This window comes from Balaenoptera ricei, chromosome 9, assembly GCF_028023285.1.
Source record: "Balaenoptera ricei isolate mBalRic1 chromosome 9, mBalRic1.hap2, whole genome shotgun sequence".
Taxonomy (NCBI): Eukaryota; Metazoa; Chordata; class Mammalia; order Artiodactyla; family Balaenopteridae; genus Balaenoptera; species Balaenoptera ricei.
In genome coordinates, this window is record NC_082647.1 from 89,065,602 (window position 1) to 89,088,815 (window position 23,214).

The 23,214-nt window shown below is 32.4% G+C and overlaps 1 protein-coding gene across 11 annotated transcripts in view; it reads left to right on the forward strand.

Moving 5' to 3' along the window:
- CACNA2D1 (calcium voltage-gated channel auxiliary subunit alpha2delta 1) overlaps positions 1–23,214 on the forward strand; it is a 500,481-nt gene that overhangs the window by 428,559 nt on the left and 48,708 nt on the right. For 6 of the 11 annotated variants that reach the window (XM_059934042.1, XM_059934046.1, XM_059934039.1 and 3 more), the window contains 8 exons: positions 1,058–1,147; positions 5,246–5,323; positions 7,256–7,330; positions 7,606–7,680; positions 10,926–10,982; positions 14,479–14,550; positions 15,806–15,877; positions 18,471–18,532. In XM_059934042.1, coding sequence (XP_059790025.1) covers positions 1,058–1,147; positions 5,246–5,323; positions 7,256–7,330; positions 7,606–7,680; positions 10,926–10,982; positions 14,479–14,550; positions 15,806–15,877; positions 18,471–18,532 — 581 coding nt within the window. The remainder of the gene's footprint in view (positions 1–1,057; positions 1,148–5,245; positions 5,324–7,255; positions 7,331–7,605; positions 7,681–10,925; positions 10,983–14,478; positions 14,551–15,805; positions 15,878–18,470; positions 18,533–23,214) is intronic. The other 5 variants (XM_059934045.1, XM_059934048.1, XM_059934047.1 and 2 more) reach the window with 3 other exon arrangements.

Sequence of the window (23,214 nt, forward strand, 5' to 3'; positions counted from 1 at the left end):
AAATGATTCATACTATTCCATTTGTAATAAAATGATGAGTATCATGGTAATGTATTGGTTTTCATTTCATTAAGGTTCCAAGTGTTTTTAAACATCCAAAACTCAGGCAAAAATATATGAGTATTTTTTTCTTCTCAGATGTTAAAAACATAATAGAAAGTAAATAAAATCAGTTTACTAACAATCTCATCATGTAATTTCAACTTGGTTCTATTGCAAATTATTTAAATGAGTTTCTCCAAGTTGTAGGTACAACATAGAAAATTAAACAATAATTATAACAACTTACAACAAGGAGATGATTTTTCTGCAACCATTCAGTTGAAAACATGCTTGTTAAATAACCAGGGAGATTGAAGCAATTAATTTAAATGTATATTATTTTTAAATATTCCTAAATTGCTACTTAAACTCATTAATTCTAAACATAACTGAGGGTCTACAAAATAAACTAAGTCAAAATTTAGCACAGATAACGTGGCATTTGTGGAAATGAATACTGAATACATTGAATTTTGAAATGAAACAGCAGCTGTATTTAAGCCTGATGTCTAGATTTGGCACAGTAGTTCATGTATTTTTTGATATGTTTAAATGTAGTTTTGAATTTCAGCCAAACAATCTGTGATATGAAAACAAGTACGTGGCTGCTTTATTATTTCAAATTTGTGTAGTTCCATCCAGTAAATCGCAGAGCCTTAAATAGTTTAGATTAACATAAAACAATTCACAAGGAACCTATTTCACTTATTGTTGGCTGAACCTCAGAAAGAGAATATTTTGTCACTAGAAAAAAAACTGGGGTAGATACATTGTATAAATAATATAAGTCAAATATTATTGATTCTAAGTATGCAGACATACCATTTATGGAGTACCCAAAGTAGGAATTGAATGATTATATGCTTAACTTTCTTAATAATTTTGATTCCATCTTCATTTTTAACTCTAGATAATTTTTTCTCTGTGGAGTTTTTTTTTTTTTTTTTTTTTTTTTTTAGCACTGCATTCCTAGTTTTCAACCACGTAACTCTTTTTTGTGTATATGTATATATAGGAATATTTGGATGTTCTGGGAAGACCAATGGTTTTAGCAGGAGACAAAGCTAAGCAAGTCCAGTGGACAAATGTATACCTGGATGCACTGGTAAGCTAGGCTGTTCAACCAAAGACTGTCATAACAAAAGCACACGGCTGACTTCTTCTATTTCTTTCTAGCTTCCATTTCTCTTTTCCTGTTCATGAAACCCTTTCAAAATTCCTTCTATCACAACCTTCTTTGCTAGAATTTAGATAATTTACATAAAAATGTAGACTTATGTGTAGTGGAGAACCACAGATGTGAAGTGTTATTTTTCAGTTGCCATTGAGGATGTAGAATTTCAAACCTGTAATCTTGAATTTAAGACCATTTTGATAACTTTTTGAATTTTTATGTAAAAAAAATACTAAAGTCACATGAATTAGTACCTATTACTGCAGATTTTGAACAAGAATTGTGAAGAAGGTATTTTTAAAATAGACTTCAGCTAGCAGAAGCATGTATATCCTCCATATCTCAAACCAGACTCAACAAAACTCAGAAGTACATGCAGTTAAATAGAAAGTATCTTACCCTATCCTGGAACAATCACAAACCTAACCACCTCTTCATATATATAATTTCTTGCTTTAGATTCAACCCCAAATATTTATGGAAATAGCCATTGGAGTGATCAAATCTGGTGTGAAATAACAAATAAAAACATGTTAATCTGTCCACTACACAATAGAAATTTTAGTACAGGTACGCCATCAAATTTCAAAGCATTGGCTCTCAACTGGTGGTAATTTTGCCCCTCAGGTCATTTGGAAATATCCATAGGTATTATTGATTGCCATGACTGAATAGGGAGGGGTTGCTACTGGCATCCAATGAATAGATGCCAGGGATGCTGTTAGACATCCCACACAATGCACAAAACAGTCACACACACCCCCAACACACACACATACACACACACAACAAAGAATTATCCAGCTCAAAATATCAATAGGGCCGAAGTTGGGAAATCATGTTTTAATGTAGTTTTTACTTTCCTGGTATGAAAGTTATCAATAGTAATTATCATATTTAAGGTTTACTCATACGCTTAACTTAATTAGAGAAGACTTTATTAAGAATTTTACTAATGTAATATATTGGAGAGACTTAAAATATTAAGCCCTGAAAAGTAAATGCTAATTCAATAGCCCCTTTTCCTACTTGGAGTTCAATTATATGCTGATACTACTTTTCTGAATGCAATGATGAACCCAAAGGGCAGAATGCAATCCATTTAGAATTACTTATCATTTGGTTCTTGTAAAATAAACATACACAGGAAGTTAGAAGAAAACTAGGCACTATTAGCAGCAGCCTTGCGTGCTGAGAAAGATAAAGTGAAGCTTGCTTACCTCAAGCCCTCGCTAAAATTACTGTCCAGTGTTCCTTCTTGACATCACATATTTATTTAAGGTCACATGGTCAACTAAATCTATGGTCAAAATGTTTCACGTATCCAAATCCATCACAGGACAAAGTATGATAGGAGGAGTCAATAAGTATGCCCTGTTGTATTTCCTATGACCAGAAGTTCATTAACCAGCATGTCTGCCTTGTTGGTGAGGTTTTTACTGATAGCACAAATGACTTTAGGAAGAGATTTGGGTTCTAAATATGCTGTTCCACCAGCTGAAACTAAATGTAAAAAAAAAAAAAAGGAAACAAATGAAGCAAATGAATTGTCTAGTCAGTGGATATACAGAGCATTCTTTTTACTGACTTGAGAATAAAAAGTGACCCATCTTTCATTTCTAAGTATTTGTTTATAATCTCTGCACATAGCAGATTCAAAATATATGCTGGTCAAATTAACAGTTATTTTAAGAAGAAAAAGGTAAAAATTATCCAAGACAAAATGTAATGAATATAATGAGAAAAACGAAGAGAGCTCTGGAAATCAGAAGAAAGAGGGCCATATATTTGGGGATAGAGTAGAGTGAGGTTAAAAAGATGGTGTCATGTTAGCTAAATATATGAGTCTAGGTTAAGGTTTCTAAAATTGGTGATGAGTAGTGAAATCAGAGAAGGGAGGTGCAGTATGAAAATTGGAGAAGTGCCGGGTATATTGAAAGAATGATACCTCAGTCACTTGTGGAGATAATGGGAGATGAGAACAGAAGCAAGACTGGGACAAAATTGTGGAGGGTTCATTTTATTTGGGAGACAAAGTGAGGCTCTTTATGTTAGAGAGATGAAAAGAGTTGCACCCTAGAAACTAAACATCAAATAAATTCCAGGAGGCAGAAATCTTATTTTATTTCTCTTTTTTAGAGACTTGCACAGTGCCTTGGAATAGAGTACAATTTTTTTGGTCTGCTTAATGAAGGAGGGAGAAAATGGAAGTCAGGCACAAATAAGTTCATCCATAATTTTGTCTAATATGTTAGAAGACTAGTATCTCATTTGGGGGGCACATATTACCATATTGAGAAGCAAATTATGGTATTCTGTGTAAATGTAAAAGTTATGCAACAAAAAAGAGCACCCATATATACCTTATCTTATACCGTGCTACCATTTTTAAAACTGTGCCTATACATGTACGGTCGGTCGTCCATATCCGTGTGTTCCATGTCTGTAGGCACAACCAACTGCAGATTGAAAACATTCAGGGAAAAAGAATTTCAGAAAGTTCTTAAAAGCAAAACTTGAATTTGCCAGGCACTGGCAACTGTTTACATAACATTTACATTGTATTTACAACTACTTACATTATATTAGGTATTATAAGTTATCTAGAGATAATTTGAAGTCTATGGGAAGTTGTGCATGGGTTATATGCAAATACTACCCATTTTATATAAGGGACTTGAACATCCGTGGATTTTGGTGTCTTTTGGATACTAGGTTTCTAAGTTATCTGTAATCTGCCTTTCTTTGAGGTGGAAAGCTTTCATTGCAAATATTAATTTGCATATTCAATTAAGGATTTTTCATGGTCACATGTTCTTCCTTAGGATTAAGTAGAAAGCCGACATGTATATCATACAGCCAACTACGTGTAGTCATTTCCTTAATTTTAATTTTCTTGGTTCCAAACAATTTGATATCTTGTGCTGCTGAAAGCCTATGATTGTCCATCCGCACTAATTCAGTTCCCATTGTTTTTGAGCTTCCCACATGTATAATTAATAATAAACCATAGCCTAAGCCATTTTCTTTATAAGACCGTGCTGTTTCTAGAATTAGAACAGGAGTCATGAGATTTGGATTTGGGGTCACTATTCACAAAAAGATTACTAATATTTTCTCAGCAAATTCAAAATTTTCAACAATAATTTTTAAATTATTTTAAAGAGTAATTTTGTTGAAAATGTAGTTTTGACATGAAATGGTGTTAAAAGAAATATAATTGTTGCAGATGACAATCATAAAAAAGCAACCTCTGACCTGAAAATTAGTTTATTCCAACTAAGCTCTGTGGATTCATGTAACATAGGAAACTATCTACATGCTGAGTAACAGTATGTGATTATTTTTATTATACTAAAAGGCTTCATGACTGGACTTTCATATTTGATGCTTGCAGTTGTCTTGTCTGCATCATTTCACTTTGTCAAAAATCACTATTTATTTTGGAGAGTATTTAGAAGCAATATTGCTTCTTTTGAACATCATAGTATACTTACCTAGAATATCCCAGAGATGCAGTATCAGTAGCATGTTTTTTCTGTTTATAATGTTATTCTGCTACACATCTGTGGTTTAGCATGAAGCCTTTGGCTTAGGGCATGAAAAAAGTTAAGAATGAAGCAAAAAGAAAGGAAGGTTAAGTAAATCATTTGAAACAATATTTTAATATCACTCTGCTCATGGTGGTCCCTGATATTAGGAGAACTATCACTCACTATGAAAAAAAGAGTGGAGGGGCAGGGTTACTGAAATGTTTAGTGTAATTTGATTTTTATAGTTATTTGCAATGCTCTCTTAAGAGTATTATTTTAGATGTTGAGTGCTTAAAGAACTGCCTACTAGATCCTGCTTATTTCTAAGACATTTCATTGCCTTTTTAAAAAGTAAGCTTTCAAAATCAATTACTAATTTTTTTGTGGCTGTTTATAAAGTAACTAAAATGCACTGTCAGATATCAAAAACTAATGCAGAATGATAAAGTTTAAATTGTAATTTTAATTTGACTTTTCTCTCTGAATCTATTTTAAGGAACTGGGACTTGTCATTACTGGAACTCTTCCGGTCTTCAACATAACCGGCCAAAATGAAAATAAGACAAACTTAAAGGTTAAAAGTTAATTGATAAAATTAATAATAATAAATGATAAGCTATGACGTTGAAGCTCAGTGTGGATAAGATGTTTCTATAAGGAAATACATACAATGTAACTGTCTCGTGAGGCGGGAAGTAAAAGGCAGCAGCTGCCTATGTGATAACCACCTGGGAAAAAGGAAATGCAGGTCAAGTTCTCAGTTCCCCAGAGCCAAGATTCAGCTTAACTCTATTTAACTATGACTTGATGAGAACACAAGTTCAGAACTCCAGGAGTAATTACATGATAAATGGGCAGTACTATTGTGTGCACATTTTTAAATGCATCTAAGATATCCTTGGAGTTCAGAAAGAAAAATCCAAAGAAAAAAACCATGGTGATGTTTGTATCAGGTGTATAGGTACCTTTTTAGAATCACTCCTCCTCCAACTTACATTCAAAGGATAGTTTTTTTAATTGTCATGTAACTTAAGGATCTGATTTAAATGAATAGTTCTCATTATTTTTTTCTCTTTTTTTAAGATTCAGGAAAAATACTTAATGAGTTTCATTAAAAATCTTGATTTCTATAGTGCTGGTAATATTGTCAATGTAATATAATGCTACCAACTTGAAGTTCTACAAGTTTTGAAAAATATGTCTCTTGTACTTGTTAAATTGTTTCATTTTTTAAAAATACTTTTGATTGAAAAGTAGGTTTACATTTCTGTTTCTTAGCTTACATAAGAAGGAATTTAAGAATGTGGGAGAAGTTAAGATTTTTTAATGCTAAATACTCATTTTATAGTTTGGTTGACATTCCTGATTTGAGGGAAATTTATTTCCAGTTTATAATATAATGAAGTCGGTTGCACTAAAGTGTTGCTTTTTCACTTATTATGAATGTCAGTGGAACTCCTTATTTTAATAATGTGACCATAGAAAACACTGGTTATTCCTCTTTGGGGGCCCATTACCATTCTTAACTATCTGCTGGTTCTAGTCATCATAACTCAGGAAGGAGTAATTCTCTTAAGTCCTCATGTAGATTATCAAAGGGAATGCTTAAATTTGGGTATTTGCTCAGACTAGGGTTGGTTCATGGGAAAAGAGCACAGTTGTTGACATGACTTTCTCGTTCTATGTGCACCTACACAAAATTTAAAATGTTCTTGTGATAACTATTAACTGGATTTTATGACTTTCTTTGTAACATTTTGATTTATTTTATAATTTATATAATTACATTTAAGACGAAAATTCCTGATTCTAAATTTTAACACCATTCACATCCTATGTCCCATAGAAGATTATGATAACAGTTTACCACATGGCCTTTTTGATTTGCAACTAAAACTGTGACGCCCATTGTTTGCTATTTAGAAGTTAGCAGCAACCAGAAATAGTGTTGGAAGAATTTCTGCTATTTTATTACAAATAAGGTCACATATTGTACTTTTCACGTATACACAGGTATTATCAGCAGCAAAAATCCATGGTTTACTCATTCCATATTGCCTAATTAACTTTAAACTGGACATTTTTGTGATTTCTTAATCATAGCATACCAAAAAGTTAGTTTACACTCACAAACACACACACACACACACACACACACACACACACCCCTACAGCTGCTGACTGTTGCTGACTGTACAGCAATTAAAATAAGTATTAGTACAAAAAGTATCAAATTTAAAATTTCATATATCTTTTGTATTTTAGCTTTAATCATCAAGATTTCACTTTTTAAGCTAAATAATAATGATACAGTTGTGGGAATATAATCAAAGCTGAGAATCATTGCAAGTTGATACCGAAAGTGCCTCACCCTTACATATATATATGTTTAAGCTAGTATGGAATACAACCATTGTCAAGCCGAAGGATGAACGTATATAATAATTGTGTAGAAATATGTAAATTTTCGGTAGAAAATACACTGCCTTTTGCTATCTTATTATAGAACCAGCTGATTCTTGGTGTGATGGGAGTTGATGTGTCTTTGGAAGATATTAAAAGACTGACACCACGTTTTACAGTAAGATGCAATTTACTCTTTTGGTAACTTTTCTGTTATAAAACTCTGTACTAATTTAGCTTGTTTTTAAAGCACTTAAAAGGAACTCTCAAAAATTTTGTGCCGTTATCTTAGCAAAGGAATTAAATATTTAAAAGGATTCTTAAAAGAGTGTAAAGATATCATGTTATCTTTCTTTATGCTTTAAAATACGTATTTAAGAGTTTTTTTTTAAAGAATGTGGATTTCTGATTGCGACTCAGGAATCTTTAAGGTTGTTTCTTATTATTTTTCAGCTGTGCCCCAATGGCTATTATTTTGCAATTGATCCTAATGGTTATGTTTTATTACATCCAAATCTTCAGCCAAAGGTATGTATATAATTTATTTACAATGATTAGTGTTCTGTAAAATTAATGATTAATGTTCTTAAAAGGGTCGTCATTTTTAAATTCACTATACAGCGCTGAGTATAAAGGAACATTATACCTGTAACGTTAATCGATGACAAGACCACAGTTTATAATATATGAAGGTGTGAAAACAGTTTTCGTTTTCTCTTACCTGTTTAGTTCTGAAATGTTTCTATCCACTATCCAGCTAACCAATATTCCTATCTCAAAGGCAGCCATTATCACCTCCTGGGCCTGAGCTTCACACATCCCACTTGGTATTTTGATTAGGCTGTAAGGTGGTGAAGGAGATGGCCTGGATAGGTGTGAACTTGAGAGCATTATTCATGTTCCTCTATGTGTAGGCCATTTGCATTGCCCTTTTTTTTCTGGTAATTATCTCTCCTTTCCATCTGCCAGGCTTATAAAGATATGTATGAAATTCAAAAAGAAAAACTCAAATGGGATGGGCTTCAGAAGTGGGAAGGGTTTATTAATCAGGGAGTTATATGGAAGTGATAAAATTCCATACATGAACCATTTTATCCTAATCTTTATGCTTATTTTCCCAGGATATAAAATACTTTCCTAAATGTCTCATCCAACTCATTTCACTTTTCATTAATGCTTCACAGGTAAAAAACTTTATTTATCCAGAAGTAAAATTGGCAAAACCTTATGTATTTTTAATTTATAAGCATCTTCAAGTTATTGTTTAACTTTGAAGATAATATTAAGGATACTTTAAACCATGCTGGATGGCAATATATACAGACTTATGCATATTATTTCCTTCTCCCCAGACATGGAGATTTAATGTTAGTGATGTTTTAGGACACATACAAGTATGTATGTGCATACACACACACACACACACACACACACACACACACACAGTTGGGTCATTAAAAACTGTTCAAAAAAATAATAATTAAGAACCATTAATATTGAATGTAAAAACATATTGAATGGTTATAATTAATGTCTGTATTTTATTTCTCACTTTGGAACTTATTTCCATATAAAATCCATCATGATCTAAATATTTGCTAATCGTTAGTAGCTGCTGATCACCCTGCATTATTTTTAAAGTTGTTATTTTATTGTAAATGTGGTATAAGCATATTTTCACATTATTATTAGTCTATCACAGCTCTTTGAAAACATGTCATGTTAAGTTCCTCTCAGAGTTGTTTATGATTGGCTAATCATTCTATGATTTTTTCCATAATTGAAAATTTTTAAGTCTTTTTAAGAGTTTTTAACATTTACAGTATTATTTTGTATTATGTTTGTATATCCAGTGTATTTTAAATTATATTCCCTTAAGTAAAGTGATTTAAATGCAGTAATAACGTAATGTGCTGAAGGGTGTGAAGGATCCCAACTTTTACGTAGTTGGACATTTTATGATTGTAAGTCTTAACTCCTTCCCCAGAAAGAACTAAAATATGTCATAGACAAAATAATAAAAAAGAATAATTAGAATAATCATGTATGATGTATATATATAAAACCATCATTTAGAGGTAATTATTTGAAAAGGGTTTTCCCCTTTTCTACATTCTTGTACTAATAATCAGTATTTATGTAAAAAGTATTTTATTACTATTTGAATGCTGTTAACATATATTTGACTCATATTTGGAATAATCAATTTACTAAAATTCGTAACGTTACAAAGAAAATAGAAATTCTTTAGAAATTCTTTAGAAATTCTTATTAAAGTCCAGGTGATTTTTCTTCAGGATTATGTTAGCTTTTCATATTTTTAATATAGGAGATTATTAGAAGCAAGTGTGCAACAGAAAAAACTTTTAGAAAAAATATTGTTTTAGAAAACCATTAAAAATAAAATGTTTGAACAGTCAATGTATTATTTTTTTCTGAAATTCATGCTTGTGAATTAAATATGCTTATCAATTCTCATCATTAACAGGTTAAATATTATAATTTCTTTTTGTGGGTGACAGTACTTGCTATACAGAGAGATACAAGAACCTGATAAAGGACGATATAGTATAAGATAGTTGTTTTAGAAATTGACAAATACAGAGGACCAATATGGTTAGAGTAATATACTAACAAAATTAATCTTAATTTTTTCATCCAAAATTCACCAGTAGAAATAAAGGAAAATAATGCTACATTCCATAGTACCCATTATTATTTAACAAGATCAAAGTCTAATCTTACGCAGGTATCCTTTGCTGAATGCCTTTTGTTTTCTTCTTGAAACTGTAATCTTAATTCACATTGTTTCAGTACAATTTTGAAGTTTATAGAAGGCAGAACAAGTGTCCTAAAGGCAAGAATATCAGAAAATAAAGTAGCTATGAATCTTTTGCATATCTAATTTTCTGAGGAATCATTACTTATCTTCTCAGAGAGACTTTTCAAAGTATCCACCATGACCACATTTTGACAAATGCTACATTATGTATCCTCCTTTATTCCAAAATGCATTTGAGAGTTCCTCCGTTGTGTTTCAATGAAATAACCAGATTAGGTATACTTATTGATACCTCATTTTTATCAGTAAAGAAATATTTATTGTATAGGAAATTGTGCATAATTTACATTTTAGAAGTCCATATTTAAAATAAACCTACAGTGTTATGACTGAATTCTCCATTTGTTCCATAGATGTAACATTTGATGTCACTAACAAAGGCACAAATTTTAAGCGTTGAAGACTGACTTTTTAATATCCTATCGTATTTATATTTTAACACATTTGAATCATATACATTCTAAAGAATTCCTGTTTTTTCCTTTTTTTAAATCACCATAGGGAATTCTCCGACAGTCCAGTGGTTAGAACTCGCCGCTTTCACTGCGGTGGGACTGGGTTCGATCCCTGGTCGGGGAACTAAAATCCCGCAAGCTGTGGGGCACGGCCAAAAATAAAATAAAATCAGCAAAGAAGTTGTCTGAGACAAACCATCTTTCTGATTTCCTACATTCTCACTTTTTTTTCCCCTAGGAATAAAAGGAAAACATTAGTCATTTTGCTAAAAAAAAAGTTTGAGTATTTTTACTAGCATTACATATTTTATTCACTAAAAATATTTTTGAACTTTCATTTCATTTATTGACTCATCATGAACTTGATGATACCTGTTTCTGATCGAGGAAATAACTGACCAAAATTGATGATAGGATAGAATGCTTACCCATGTTGATATGTAGTATGATGAATTACCATCTTTCTGTTGCTTCAGCCTATTGGTGTAGGTATACCAACAATTAATTTAAGAAAAAGGAGACCCAATGTTCAGGTAACTGTGAATGAAGTTAGCAGTGCCTTCAAATTTGCTAAATCAGAGTTGCAATTAAGCTTCTCTTCCTAAAAGCATATGATTAATGCTGCCTTTCCTGACAGCAAGCTTCCAGAGCATGAGATGGAGATGAGCATCATTTCTCAATAAACCAGAGCAAAAATGTTATTAATAATGGCAGAGGGTATGCATTTGCTGACTAAAGATTGCTAGCAAATGATAATCAGAGTAATCGCAATTAAATGGCTTCTAAAAAATAAATTTGTTATTAAATATTGTGAAGTTAGTGTCAAATCCATGTAATCCTAACAATTTGCTTGTAAAATTAACTCCTTAGTGGAAATAAAAATAGAATTCTATTATATAATTTCTATAAACCACACAATTTAACCCAAAATTTCTTTGGATTTCTAAGTGTATTTTCAGATTAGCAGTTAGAGGAAGTTCCCTTCACCTGTTTAAAAATGTCCAAAATTGCAACTAAATATTATCTGGCAAACTTACTGCAAAATCTTTTCTCTGATGGCAGCATATTTAAACATTATTCTATGTATGCTTATTTCTATAAGTGCACTAAAAATAATCAGCAGGAAAAAAAAAATAATCAGCAGGATACTCCCTATAGTTTAGTAGAATTTAGCAAGAGCATTTCAAAATTTCAGAGAAAGTTCAATATGACTTAAGGTTTTCTATGACAGCCTATCATTTCTTTTAAAAAGTTGCTGACATTATAATGGAGAGGTAGTGTGATATTAAGAGATCATTAAGCTATGAATTAGTAGAACTGAGTTCCAGTTTGTTCTACTTATAGCCAACACTATATCCTTGAGTAGTTCACTAAACCCCATAGTACTTCAGTTTCTTCATCTGAAAAGCAGGAAGATTAAACTTATAATTGTTTCCTATCCTACACAGTATATTCCTAGGAAATTGAATACATATATTGATCCCCAGCTCCATCTCCTGAAAATTCTGATTTAATTTGACCAGGGATGGGAGCCGGGCTTCTGAAGTAGTTTTAAAGATTCCCAGGTAATTCCAAAGTACAGAGCCAATGGATTAATAGAAGCTTCAGTTTCCTTCTAGCTCTACAAGTCCATGACAATCTGAATTTCGTGTTGTTGCATCAGTCTCCATTTCTTTTGTGATTCCTGTAGAGGTTAAAATTATGTTTATGTCTTTTCTTGATTTATTAGATTGTTTTATGTTACTCCTCTTGCATGTTTCTTTTTGTGGATTACCTTGGATCATACTCATTGCAGTCATGTACATTTTAGTGAATTTTTAGTTTTGCCATACTTTCAAATATTGCATGTAAATATTGTGATATAATTTAAAAATAAACAACCTGAAAAATGGTTTGTTTTATTTTTGTTTTCCTTCCAAGGAAACTCCAAATGGCAAACTAGCAACCACACAAGACGTCTGAACTTGGAAAATATTTTTTGAGCTATGTAGTATTTTTAATAATACCAACTACTAATTATTTCAATTTAAAATTTAACAACATTGCCTTGTGCCTTTTGTTTTAGTTCCACAAATGGTATGGCCTTTATATCAGTTGATATTCAAATTTTACCAATGAGAATTGTTAGATATTTAAAACATCAAACAAAAGTACTGGGAGTGCAGGGACTGGATTCCAGTTCTCAAGCCTCTCTTGGTGCTTTCTGATGAGGAGAGTTGCTTTAGAATTTTTCAATCACTGTACCTGTAATGAGTCTTTTAAAAAATGGTCAGCCAGATTGCCATTTAAAAAGTACAAGTGATGCATTGACATTTTTCTTTTATGATTTCCTTTTCCTGTCTGTGTCTTTGTATGTTGGATTGGGACGTGATCTTCATATTGCCAATTCTTCCTGATAATGCCTCCTCCATGCATGCTGTTTGGGTCTGGTCATGCTATGCATTATCCATTGCATGTAAGATAATATTCTTATTTATGTTTATATTTTATCATTTTATTTTGACTTTGTTTTGTGGTGAGTTAAAATTTTAACACTGATGTGAGGGTGTTTGTGTAAAGATAATTTATTTCATGAGACTTTAAATAAGCAATTCAGAATAATTTGTCAGCTTTAGAGTATCCTTTGGATAGAAACTTTCTCAGTTTTGTTTTTTAAACAGAGGACTAGAATTATTTTCAATGCTGATTTTTATTTTTTTCTTATAAAATATTACTTTTCCAAAGAGTATTTGCTTCTTATACTGTGTCATTTAGCATTTGAAATAAATATGTTTAATTTTAATACATTTTTAATTATTGGCATTGTGTTGAGTAGTCAGCCCTACTAAAACAGTGTTTAAAATAATGATGATCTGAACGTATTTTGGAAGAACGTGTGAGCCTGAAATTTTTAAAATTCCAGTGACCTTGCACTAATACAACATAATTTCTATTTATTTATTACTTCTATCTAATTAGTTATCATATATTGATGGTATTTATTTTAGTAAATATTAAAAATCCAGTTTCTAAATTTTTACAGTTGTAAAATGATAGACACCTATTATGATTTTATGTTCTAGTGAACTTTGAAATTCTACTATGGCATGTTACATTACTTATAAGAGAATAGTATATTTTTGTTTATCAACTATTTTGATATCCTCATTTTATGATTGAGAAATTTTTTAAATGTCATGTGAGGTGAATTTACCAGGTTAACAGTTTCATTTGATATGTTTATGTAAATAATCTGCCTGTTCCATAGTGAAGTTGATTTCTTATTACACACCAGCAAGAAGTAGCAGTAGGACGTGTAGAGCAGGAAAACAGTATTAAGTGAACCTAGGGGTTATTATTCAAGTTAGACTTCAATCACAATAGCTAATCTTTATTAAAATCCTTATGACTTTACCATAAATTTTATCTTACAAAATTGACTTAATTTGACTCATTAAAATATATTGTAAAATTTCTGAGTTTCAAATACATGAAGCAAACTTGCATCTTTTCTTTATGCATTTGAAGAAGGAAAAATAAATTTAGAAGAGTTTGTTTTGCTTAGCAAATGCAAACATTTTTAAAACATTTTCCCTCATATAATTTTATTTTTTATGGAATACAAATAATGTATATTACTTACACATTGCCTTTGTTTTATTGCCAAATATGTTATCCACATGGCTGCATTTTGCTCCCTTCACATCCCAATTAAAGATAAAAAGCTGTAAGTGGATCTTCAGAAGTCATATTGCCACAGGATTTGTGATTATAAATGTCCTATCTAACACAGGACTCAAAACTCTTCAGTTGGTGATTAATTAAAATTTGTCTGCTGTACTTAAAGCTCAAATCCCTAGCCTACTTATTATTATTTTAAAATATATATGAGAGAATATACCTTTATATAATTATTTTGTCAACTGTTTAAGATACCTTAGGTAAGTAACTTTTATGGAATTAATTTCATATTTAAATATCTATTGAGTTATTCTATATACAGCGTCATCTTACAATGTCATATGTGCTTAATTACTATTTTCTGTGTAGAACCCCAAATCTCAGGAGCCAGTAACTTTGGATTTCCTTGATGCAGAATTAGAGAATGATATTAAAGTGGAGGTGAGTGCAATCAGTCAGCTTGAACAACACCCTCAGGTCAGATGCTGGTATTCTTCCAGTCTACAGGGATCTGTTGAGCAGCTTCATTGTGTTGGTTCTGTCTTTGGTACTATACACACAAAGATGAATGTTTTTTATCTTTAAAAATTTCTAGATCCTGGGCTCTCTCATCCGAAAGATCCTATGAAAAGGAATAAATATTTTAAATTGGGTGTGACCTTAGTTTTTTTCTTTCTCCTTCCACAGGTAGAGTTATTTTCAGTATCTCAATACAAATGTAACTTGTAAATTTCAATAAAAAACATAGAGAGGGGGATGTTGCCATAGAGATGAAAGAAAAGTTGCAGGGAATTTAATCATCCAACCACCCAATAAGCAACATGAGGAAAGAAGCTGCCATGTTTGTCTTAGTACTCTATACTCAGAAATTTTCTATTTTATTTCAAAACCAAAATTGCATGCCACTTCCTCCGAGAGGGCCTTCCATAATAATAGGGATAATCATGAATAATAACATTTATTGAGTACATGATATGTGTCAGTCATGGATTCTCAAAAGCCTTTGAATAGGTACATTGTTATTGTTATTATTATTATATCTGTTGTACTGATGATCTTTTTGAGGTACAGGAGGTTAAATAGCTTATCTCCATTTACTCAGCTAGTAAGTAGCAGAACCAGGATTTGAACCTGGCTCTTGCACTCCAGAGCAGAGATTTTTAAGATTCTTTCAGATGAATTAACTCCTTCTCTTATCTATTCAAAGGCCACCGTATTTCTTTTACAGTTTGTCACAGTGTGTTTTAACTTGTACTTGCTGTACACATTTTACAACCTTACTCCCTCAATGTAGAACAAGAGAATCTATTTATCATCGTTACCTTAGACTGAGGCATAGTGCTGGGATGTTTTAGGTAAATAATGAATATTTGTTGTAAAGTATTTTGACAGGATAAAGTAGGATCATGTAATGGTGAAGAGCTTGGTTTCTGGACTCTCATACCGCTGAGTAACTGTAATAATATTTAACCTCTCAAGTCTCAATTTCCCCTCCATCAGTCCCATAAAGTAATTGAGCACTTTTATTCATTACATTTCAAAAATTAATGACTGGTTGAAAATATTTCATTAAGAATGTTTTTATCATTTTAAGATGATGTAAAATAACGATGTGGTAACTTTTAAAAGAATATTTCCACACTTCAGTAGGTCAATTTAGTATCTGCTATAAAGTAATTGTTTCAATTTCCCTTAGATTCGAAATAAAATGATAGATGGAGAAAGCGGAGAAAAAACATTCAGAACCCTGGTTAAATCTCAAGATGAGGTAAGAATTAAGTCAGGTTTATTCTTAAATAAAAATGTATATATTAATAATGATCATTGATATTAGTGGTAAAGCAATATTTATTCATAAAAAGGGATGTTTCTAGAAAACAAAAATTGTTTAAAGCACTCTTTGCTGGAGGGATATTTTTAATAAGGTTTTTAACTCTGAAATTTTTATAAAATATTGCTTTAGATTTCTTGATGAATTCTTCTATAATTTACAATATGTTCCTGAAAATTATATTTTTTAATTTTTTTAATTGATGTATAGTTGATTTACAATATCATGTAAGTTTAAGGTATACAGCACAGCGATTCAGTTATACATACATATATATACACACATATATATATATATTCTTTTTCAGATTCTTTTCCCCTATAGGTTATTACATAATATTGAATATAATTCCCTGTGCTATACAGTAGGTCCTTGTTGGTTAGCGAAAATTATATTTATGTCTCCATTTTTTTTTTTTTTTAACCAGTATAAGAAATAGAATACACAATATGATGTTTGCCATGTTCTTTTAGGCCATTTCAGTCATACAAATTTGAAGTTAGTATTTAATAGCTGTATGTTTTGTATGGTTTGTGCATGCAGCTTGTTGAGTTCCATATATTAATTTTTTGTTTGTTTCTTAACTTGTTTCTGGCTTCATTTATCTTCTTTTACTATCTATGCACTATTGCCCTGAATTTAAACCTGAAATTAAATCAAGAGATAACACAGCTACTGCCATAAAATCACTGGTACAGCTAGGTAACACTTGTATTGTTTTATATTGACGTGGAAAAACTCCATGTATATGAGAAGTGTGTCTATTCATTATCAGTCACATGTGGAATAAATACACATTCGTATGTTTGAGGATTGGAAAAATAAAGCTTGGAAACTTAATTTAAGCTTTTATGTATAATTTATGTCCGTTTCCTCACGATCCCATCCGTTTTAAGTGTAACATTTCTCCTGAATTTCTCAGCAGAGCTTTCCCTAAGATGGAGCTAGGATCTAAATACAGTACTTCATTAACACGTGCCTTTTCTCATTTTAATATCATCAGGAGTCCCTATTACCAGAACCCAAGGGGGGGTATACACCAGTTTCCGTCTTTGTTGACACATCAACTCTGTTTACTTAGACTTTAGCCATGCTGTTTACCACCTCACTTTTCAGAGGAAAGGCGTAAAGCATTCAGCAGTTCTGCCAGCTTCTCCATCTTGTTCTGCCAACAAGAACTCTGGGACCTGCACGTTCTTTTTTCCACTTACAAATCAATTTTCTGTTTATTCAGTCACTTTGATATTTCTCTCCTTCAATTTACTGTAAATTCTTCTTTTTGACCCATATCCACCCATAGACTTTTCCTATTAATTATATTGAAGAAAGTAGTGTTTTGTATGTTTATTTCTCTAATCCAACACAGTTTTTGATATTCTGTTTTTTATAACTTGCTGAACAATACTAGTTTGCCCTGGTTTTTTATGAGTATTAATAAATATGTAAACATTAGTTCTTTTAATTCTTTTATGAATTTTAGGAGTCCAAAAATTTCCTGAGCACTTCCTGCCCTCCCTCCCCCCCATCCTCCACACACCTCAGTAAAGCCATGGGGATATTTGATGTATAGAAGCAACACTGTGTAGTTGTTATAAAATGAACTTGACATCGTACATTCTCCTTCATCCTGCCGACTAAAGTCCTCGTTTCTTCATCAGTAAATTGTGGAAAAGAATAGTATTTCATTTACTCCAGGGAGTTGATTAAATGATACAATGACTGTAAAATGCCTAGATATTACCTAACACCAAGTAATATTCAGTGACTATTATAGCAATATTAATATTATTGTTGAATATTATGTTAATATTGAATAACAATGTTATTGTTCTGATGAGGATGATGAAGCTGGTGATAACTAAAAATATTAAAAGATACATATGTGTCATCACCATACCTAATGGAAGAAGTAATGATCATTTCTTTACTACTGTTCAGTAGCTCCGTAAGAAAGATTCAATATCCATGAAGTTATTTAGCTCTCACTTCCTTTCCCTGGTGGATATAGTTGTCTTTCTAACCTTCAATGATACTAAGTAATTAGTCTCTTATAATAGATAAATACTATAATAATGGCTTAATAAGAACAGTAATGTGCTAATCATACATTTGGGTCTAGACACACTGCATTAATTTCCTGATATTATCAATTTCTCTTCAACATCTCCTACTGTGGAAATATCTGAGCATTATCTAATATTTCATTCCTGTTTCATTATTAAAATTTATTTTTCAGGAAATGTTTTTAAAGTTTTGAGGTTAATAATTTGGCATAAATTACTAAGATTTTGCACTTAAACGTCCTTAAAATTTATTATGTGGGTATTTTTTTCCCTGAAATGTTGCTTTACACACACCCCCCCCCCCCATAACAGAATAAATAATTGTAGAACAGAATAGATCAGATATTTGTGAAGAAGGGTATTGAATGATGACTGAATTTATAAATAGAGCCTAGCATTCTGCTCTTCATATAAATTCACTTCAAATAAAAAGTGATGGTAACCATGTCCAACTCTTTTTTTTTTAGAGATATATAGACAAAGGAAACAGGACGTATACATGGACCCCTGTCAATGGCACAGATTACAGGTAATTAACCTTATTTATTTATATGTGTGCTGTATAAAAGAATATTCAGTTCAGTGCCTTTCGCCTATTTTTAAGTAGCCATTTCTCCAGTGGATGAATGTTGTCTTTACATACTCATAAGCTATTTTCAATATAATTAAAATAGAAATGTTATCCTTTCCAACATTAAAATGCATTAAAGTTATACATTCTGATTTTCAAAATGAGAAAGATGGGAAAAAGCTAGAAATATAAAATTTAGAAATGAAAACTTGCATGATATACATATATTTGGTGTTTTATATATTTATGTTAGTAATAATAAATGTTGACATTTATTACTTACTTTGTGGTCATCACCTCCACTGACCTCCTCATTTAAACTGTCATTTAGTTTACATTACTTACATTTAGGTTGCAAATTAACTTAAAAATGAAACTTATTACATCATAGTATAATCTGATATAACACGCTCAATTGATATAATTTAATCCCATGAGTAGAAATTCTGTAATATCCTGATCCCTTCAATTGACTGGACCTTGGAAAATTGGACAGACTAATACCCTAAAATTTCTTGGAAATTCTCCATTCTTCAACACTTGCTGAGCATTTTTTGTTTTGTTTGCTCTAACTCTAAGGTCACCACTTTCCCTGTGGTCCTGCTTCCTACAGCCTCATACTACTGAGGCTGATACGAAAATGTCCTTCTTGTTACTCATTCTCCCTTCCTCCTCCCTCACACCTCCCATCTTTGGATCTCATGTCACCAGACCACACCAGGGACCGTTCCTCCCTTTGAACAGTCATCTCCCTCTCGTTCCTGTGAGATATCAGTTTCTGCGTGGTTGCCACCCTCTCCTCCATTCACACGGATCAGTGTTTCTCAAAGCATTTGAGACATACCCACGCTTATATAAAATAAAACAAAAATTGTTTACTAAAATGAACTTTAAAAGAGATGAAAACTCAAGTGGAAAAAAAATGTTTATTACATTTCATAGACATGAAATTCATGTGTCAAATTGCTATAAAAATTTCTAAATGCTTACTCTCAATTTCTATGCTTAATTAATCATGAGCTGGTAATAGATAGTTTGCAAAGTGGGCCAGGTCCCTTGACACACTTTAAATACCAGTGACATAGATGATTTTTCTGGTGCCTGAACTCTCATTTTTTTTTTTTTTAAATCTCCTCCCCTCTGATGATCTTGTCATTCCCCTATCTTAGCTACCTACTCCAAGGTCATGTTTTACAACTCTAACATTAAGACTGCAAGTCCTTCATAATCTTAATTTGAGATTTTTTTTATCTAACTCTCAGAGTAATACATTTTAGCTTTCCAACCCCTCCTTCTAATAGTCCAACTGCAACAATCCTTTGACTCAATTGAGATCTGAAATCCATCAACCCCTTCGACCTTTTCACTGTCCTTGCCGTCCTCATGTCCTTGTACCCCTCTTTATTGAGCATAAATTCTTTGGGTCTTACTACGTTCACTCTCTTACACAAACCATCAACTCCCTGCATCATACTCAGGTTTGGCAAATAGTAGTTTGACCAATCCCAATCCTGGTTAAATTAAATTATTACCAACACTACACTGCACCCACACAGCTACAAATGGGAGAAATAAAATATTCCTTGACTGATGACATCTAAAATTCAGGACCTTTAACCTTAAGTGTACTTCAGTAGTGCCTGCTGGTCTCAATAGTCCAGTAAATTTAGGATGCTTCTAGATGACTTTTGATAGCCTCTCTTCACTGCTCAAACCCATCTCTTTCCCATCCATTTTTCTCTCAGGTGATGTCTTTACTTCTGTTTTTCTCAGTGAAATAGGAAGCGATCAGAAGAGACCTTCTACCACATAACGACTTGCATCTATATCTCCATTTCCTATCTCTATTTCTATTCACAACACAATAACAAGGGTGATATTATTAATACTTGAGTTATATTGTTTCATTTCTCTACTCAAAATTCTCCAATAATTTGCTATCTTAATCTCTATAAAATCCGAAGTTTGTCATGACCATTAGAGGACTTACAACATCTGACCTCATTTACCATCAGTTCTCTGAAGTTACCTTCTCAGATTCTCCACTGAACCACCTTCATCTTAGAGCTACACTATCCTCCTTGCTAGTCCTCATAAACCCGGGACCATTCTGCCTCAGGACCTTTGCACCTGGAGTTATTTCTGCCTAGGATGAATTTTCCCCAGGTATTCACATGCTTACTCTATCTTCACACCTTCACTTACTTTTTTGTCACCTCACTAAGGCCTTCCCCAGTAATCCTACCTAAAGTGTAAAGTGCCTCATTATCATTTGATATTATATATGTGTATATGCACATACACACACATATATATGAAGCATATATAAAGAAATGTATTTCTACTGTTTATTGTTTGTCTTCCTTCACTATTAAGTTCTAAGAGGGCAACGTTCTAAGACTGTTAGACTCTGAGATTCTAAGATTGTTGCCTGCTTCATTTATTTTTGAATCCTCAGCTCATAAGTCAGTGGCACACAGTAGACATTCTGTAAATATTTACACAGTTAAATATTTAGATTTTCAATTTGTCTCATTCTGTCAAATCCAAATAATAGTTTCCAAACTTCCATGGCAATACTCAAATATGAGGGCCTCTTTAACTACATATTAATATACAGTTAATATGTAGCCTACTTAATAGGCTGTGGTGGACTCAACTGTTCTTTTCCTAATAAGAGGAAACAACACTCCTCCCCACTCTGCCCCAGAACATACACATAACTTTTCAGGGGAGCCTAGAGCGCTGGGGATTCCCCTAGAGCTGTAGTGGGTTGCTAGGATGGCACTCAGACTAGGTCTAGAAGAGGGGCACACGGTTACCAATGTCATGAGACACTACCTGCCAGTCTTTCTCCAGTTTTTCAGTTTTTGACATAATTTTGAACCTATTGAATAACACCAGAATGAATGTTTATTTTACTTGTGTCTCTTGATTTCTCTCTCTCATTTCTATTAGGCATCTCTTTACGCATATACAATCTTTATGTACATACATCAGTAATTATTTTTCTTTCCATTTCCACGGTTATTGCCACCTTTCATTTTTTTGGATAAACTTGTCAAAAGGTGTGACGGCCAACGGGAAATCTGGGAGCCCTGTCTCGTTAGCGATGATTTCACGATAAAAAGAAATGTTGGATGCACATGTGGGAAAGTGCTCTCTGCCTTTGTTTCTTAGACAAATAAATTCTAAGTTAGAAAAACCATTTCTTTTTGACCCTGATAGTGAGTCAGTCTGATGGTTGGTCCTACTGCGGTCATAATGATACTCTGGGGGAATCTTAAATTCTTACTATACCTTTCTTAAATATGTTTTTAATAGTCTCACAAATGTCTACTGCATTCATCCCGTTTCCCTCACACACCAAGTTGTAATACAGGTGGCCAGATTAATGTTCTTTTCTCCAGTTCTGAGTACATCTCTCCTTGTTCACAAAACTTTAGTCTCTTCCCATTTTTATCCAAGTTTAGATTCCAAGTCTGAAATTCACATCACACATTTCTAGCCTAACGTGTCTGCCCTGTCATTTCCCCCACTGCACTGCACTACCCATACAAACCACTGTTCTCTGAACAAGCCCTAACTTCACCACCTTTGCATGTTTTCTTCACACATTCTCTTCACAAATCTACAGCTTAGAGCCGGATTAAATCTATTTCCATTGTAAGTACTCCCCTGAATCTCCATACAAAGAAATCCACAAATAACAAGCTAGAACAACATATTACATCTAAATTGAAGAAAAAAAATGGCAGTGTTTTTATTTAATGAATTAGGTATCAAATTTCACTTAGTGATTTCTGTCTCCTTAAGCCTTGATATAACTTGATATAACATATTTTGAAATATAGTAGTTATTTTAACAGAATGTTCTCTTTTTTTTAAAGAAGAGTTTGATTTTTATGGTGATATAAATGAGTTGAAAAGTGTGTTATATTCCATTTAACTAAGTTAACCATGTTTATGGCAGTCACAAAAATATTGCATGGGCTGTACCATCCATCTGGTGGCCACTGGCTTTATTAGACTTTTATCCCTGGGAGAAAATAAAGCAGACTTGATTTGTTGGTTTTATAAGGAGAGAGATAGCAAACTGCATATGGCAGCATCCTTGACTCAGAATGTTGATTGAAGATCTTATCTGCTATAGGTTGAAGAAATAACTGTTGCCTGAAGAAAAAAATCATTAAATTATGTGTAACCATATTTTTCTATAAAATAAAGCATAGCTATTAATAGCAACCTGAGACTCGCAGGCCAATAAAATGTATATTCGATATGTCAGTTTTAAAACATCTATTGTGTTCCTCATGGGTTTCCACACTGTTTTTTATGGTCCATGAGATGTAACCCAAGCTTACAGTGTGACGCTGTAGCAGCCACGTGGTGTAATGTTATCGGTCTTAATTTGAAGTTTCTCTTAGCTATAAATGCTGATAGGGCAATAAAAACGTCCTAATTTCCCTTGAGAGGCATTTGTGGGAGACAATCTTCAAATGCTCACTAATTCTGCTCTACATTTTATAAATGACAAGTGAATCATGAAAGGTCATCTTGCTTTCAGACTAATTGCACTGCTTATTCTAATTTTAATCTCTGCCTCCCTTTAAAGGAAGTTACCTTTAAAATGAATGTGG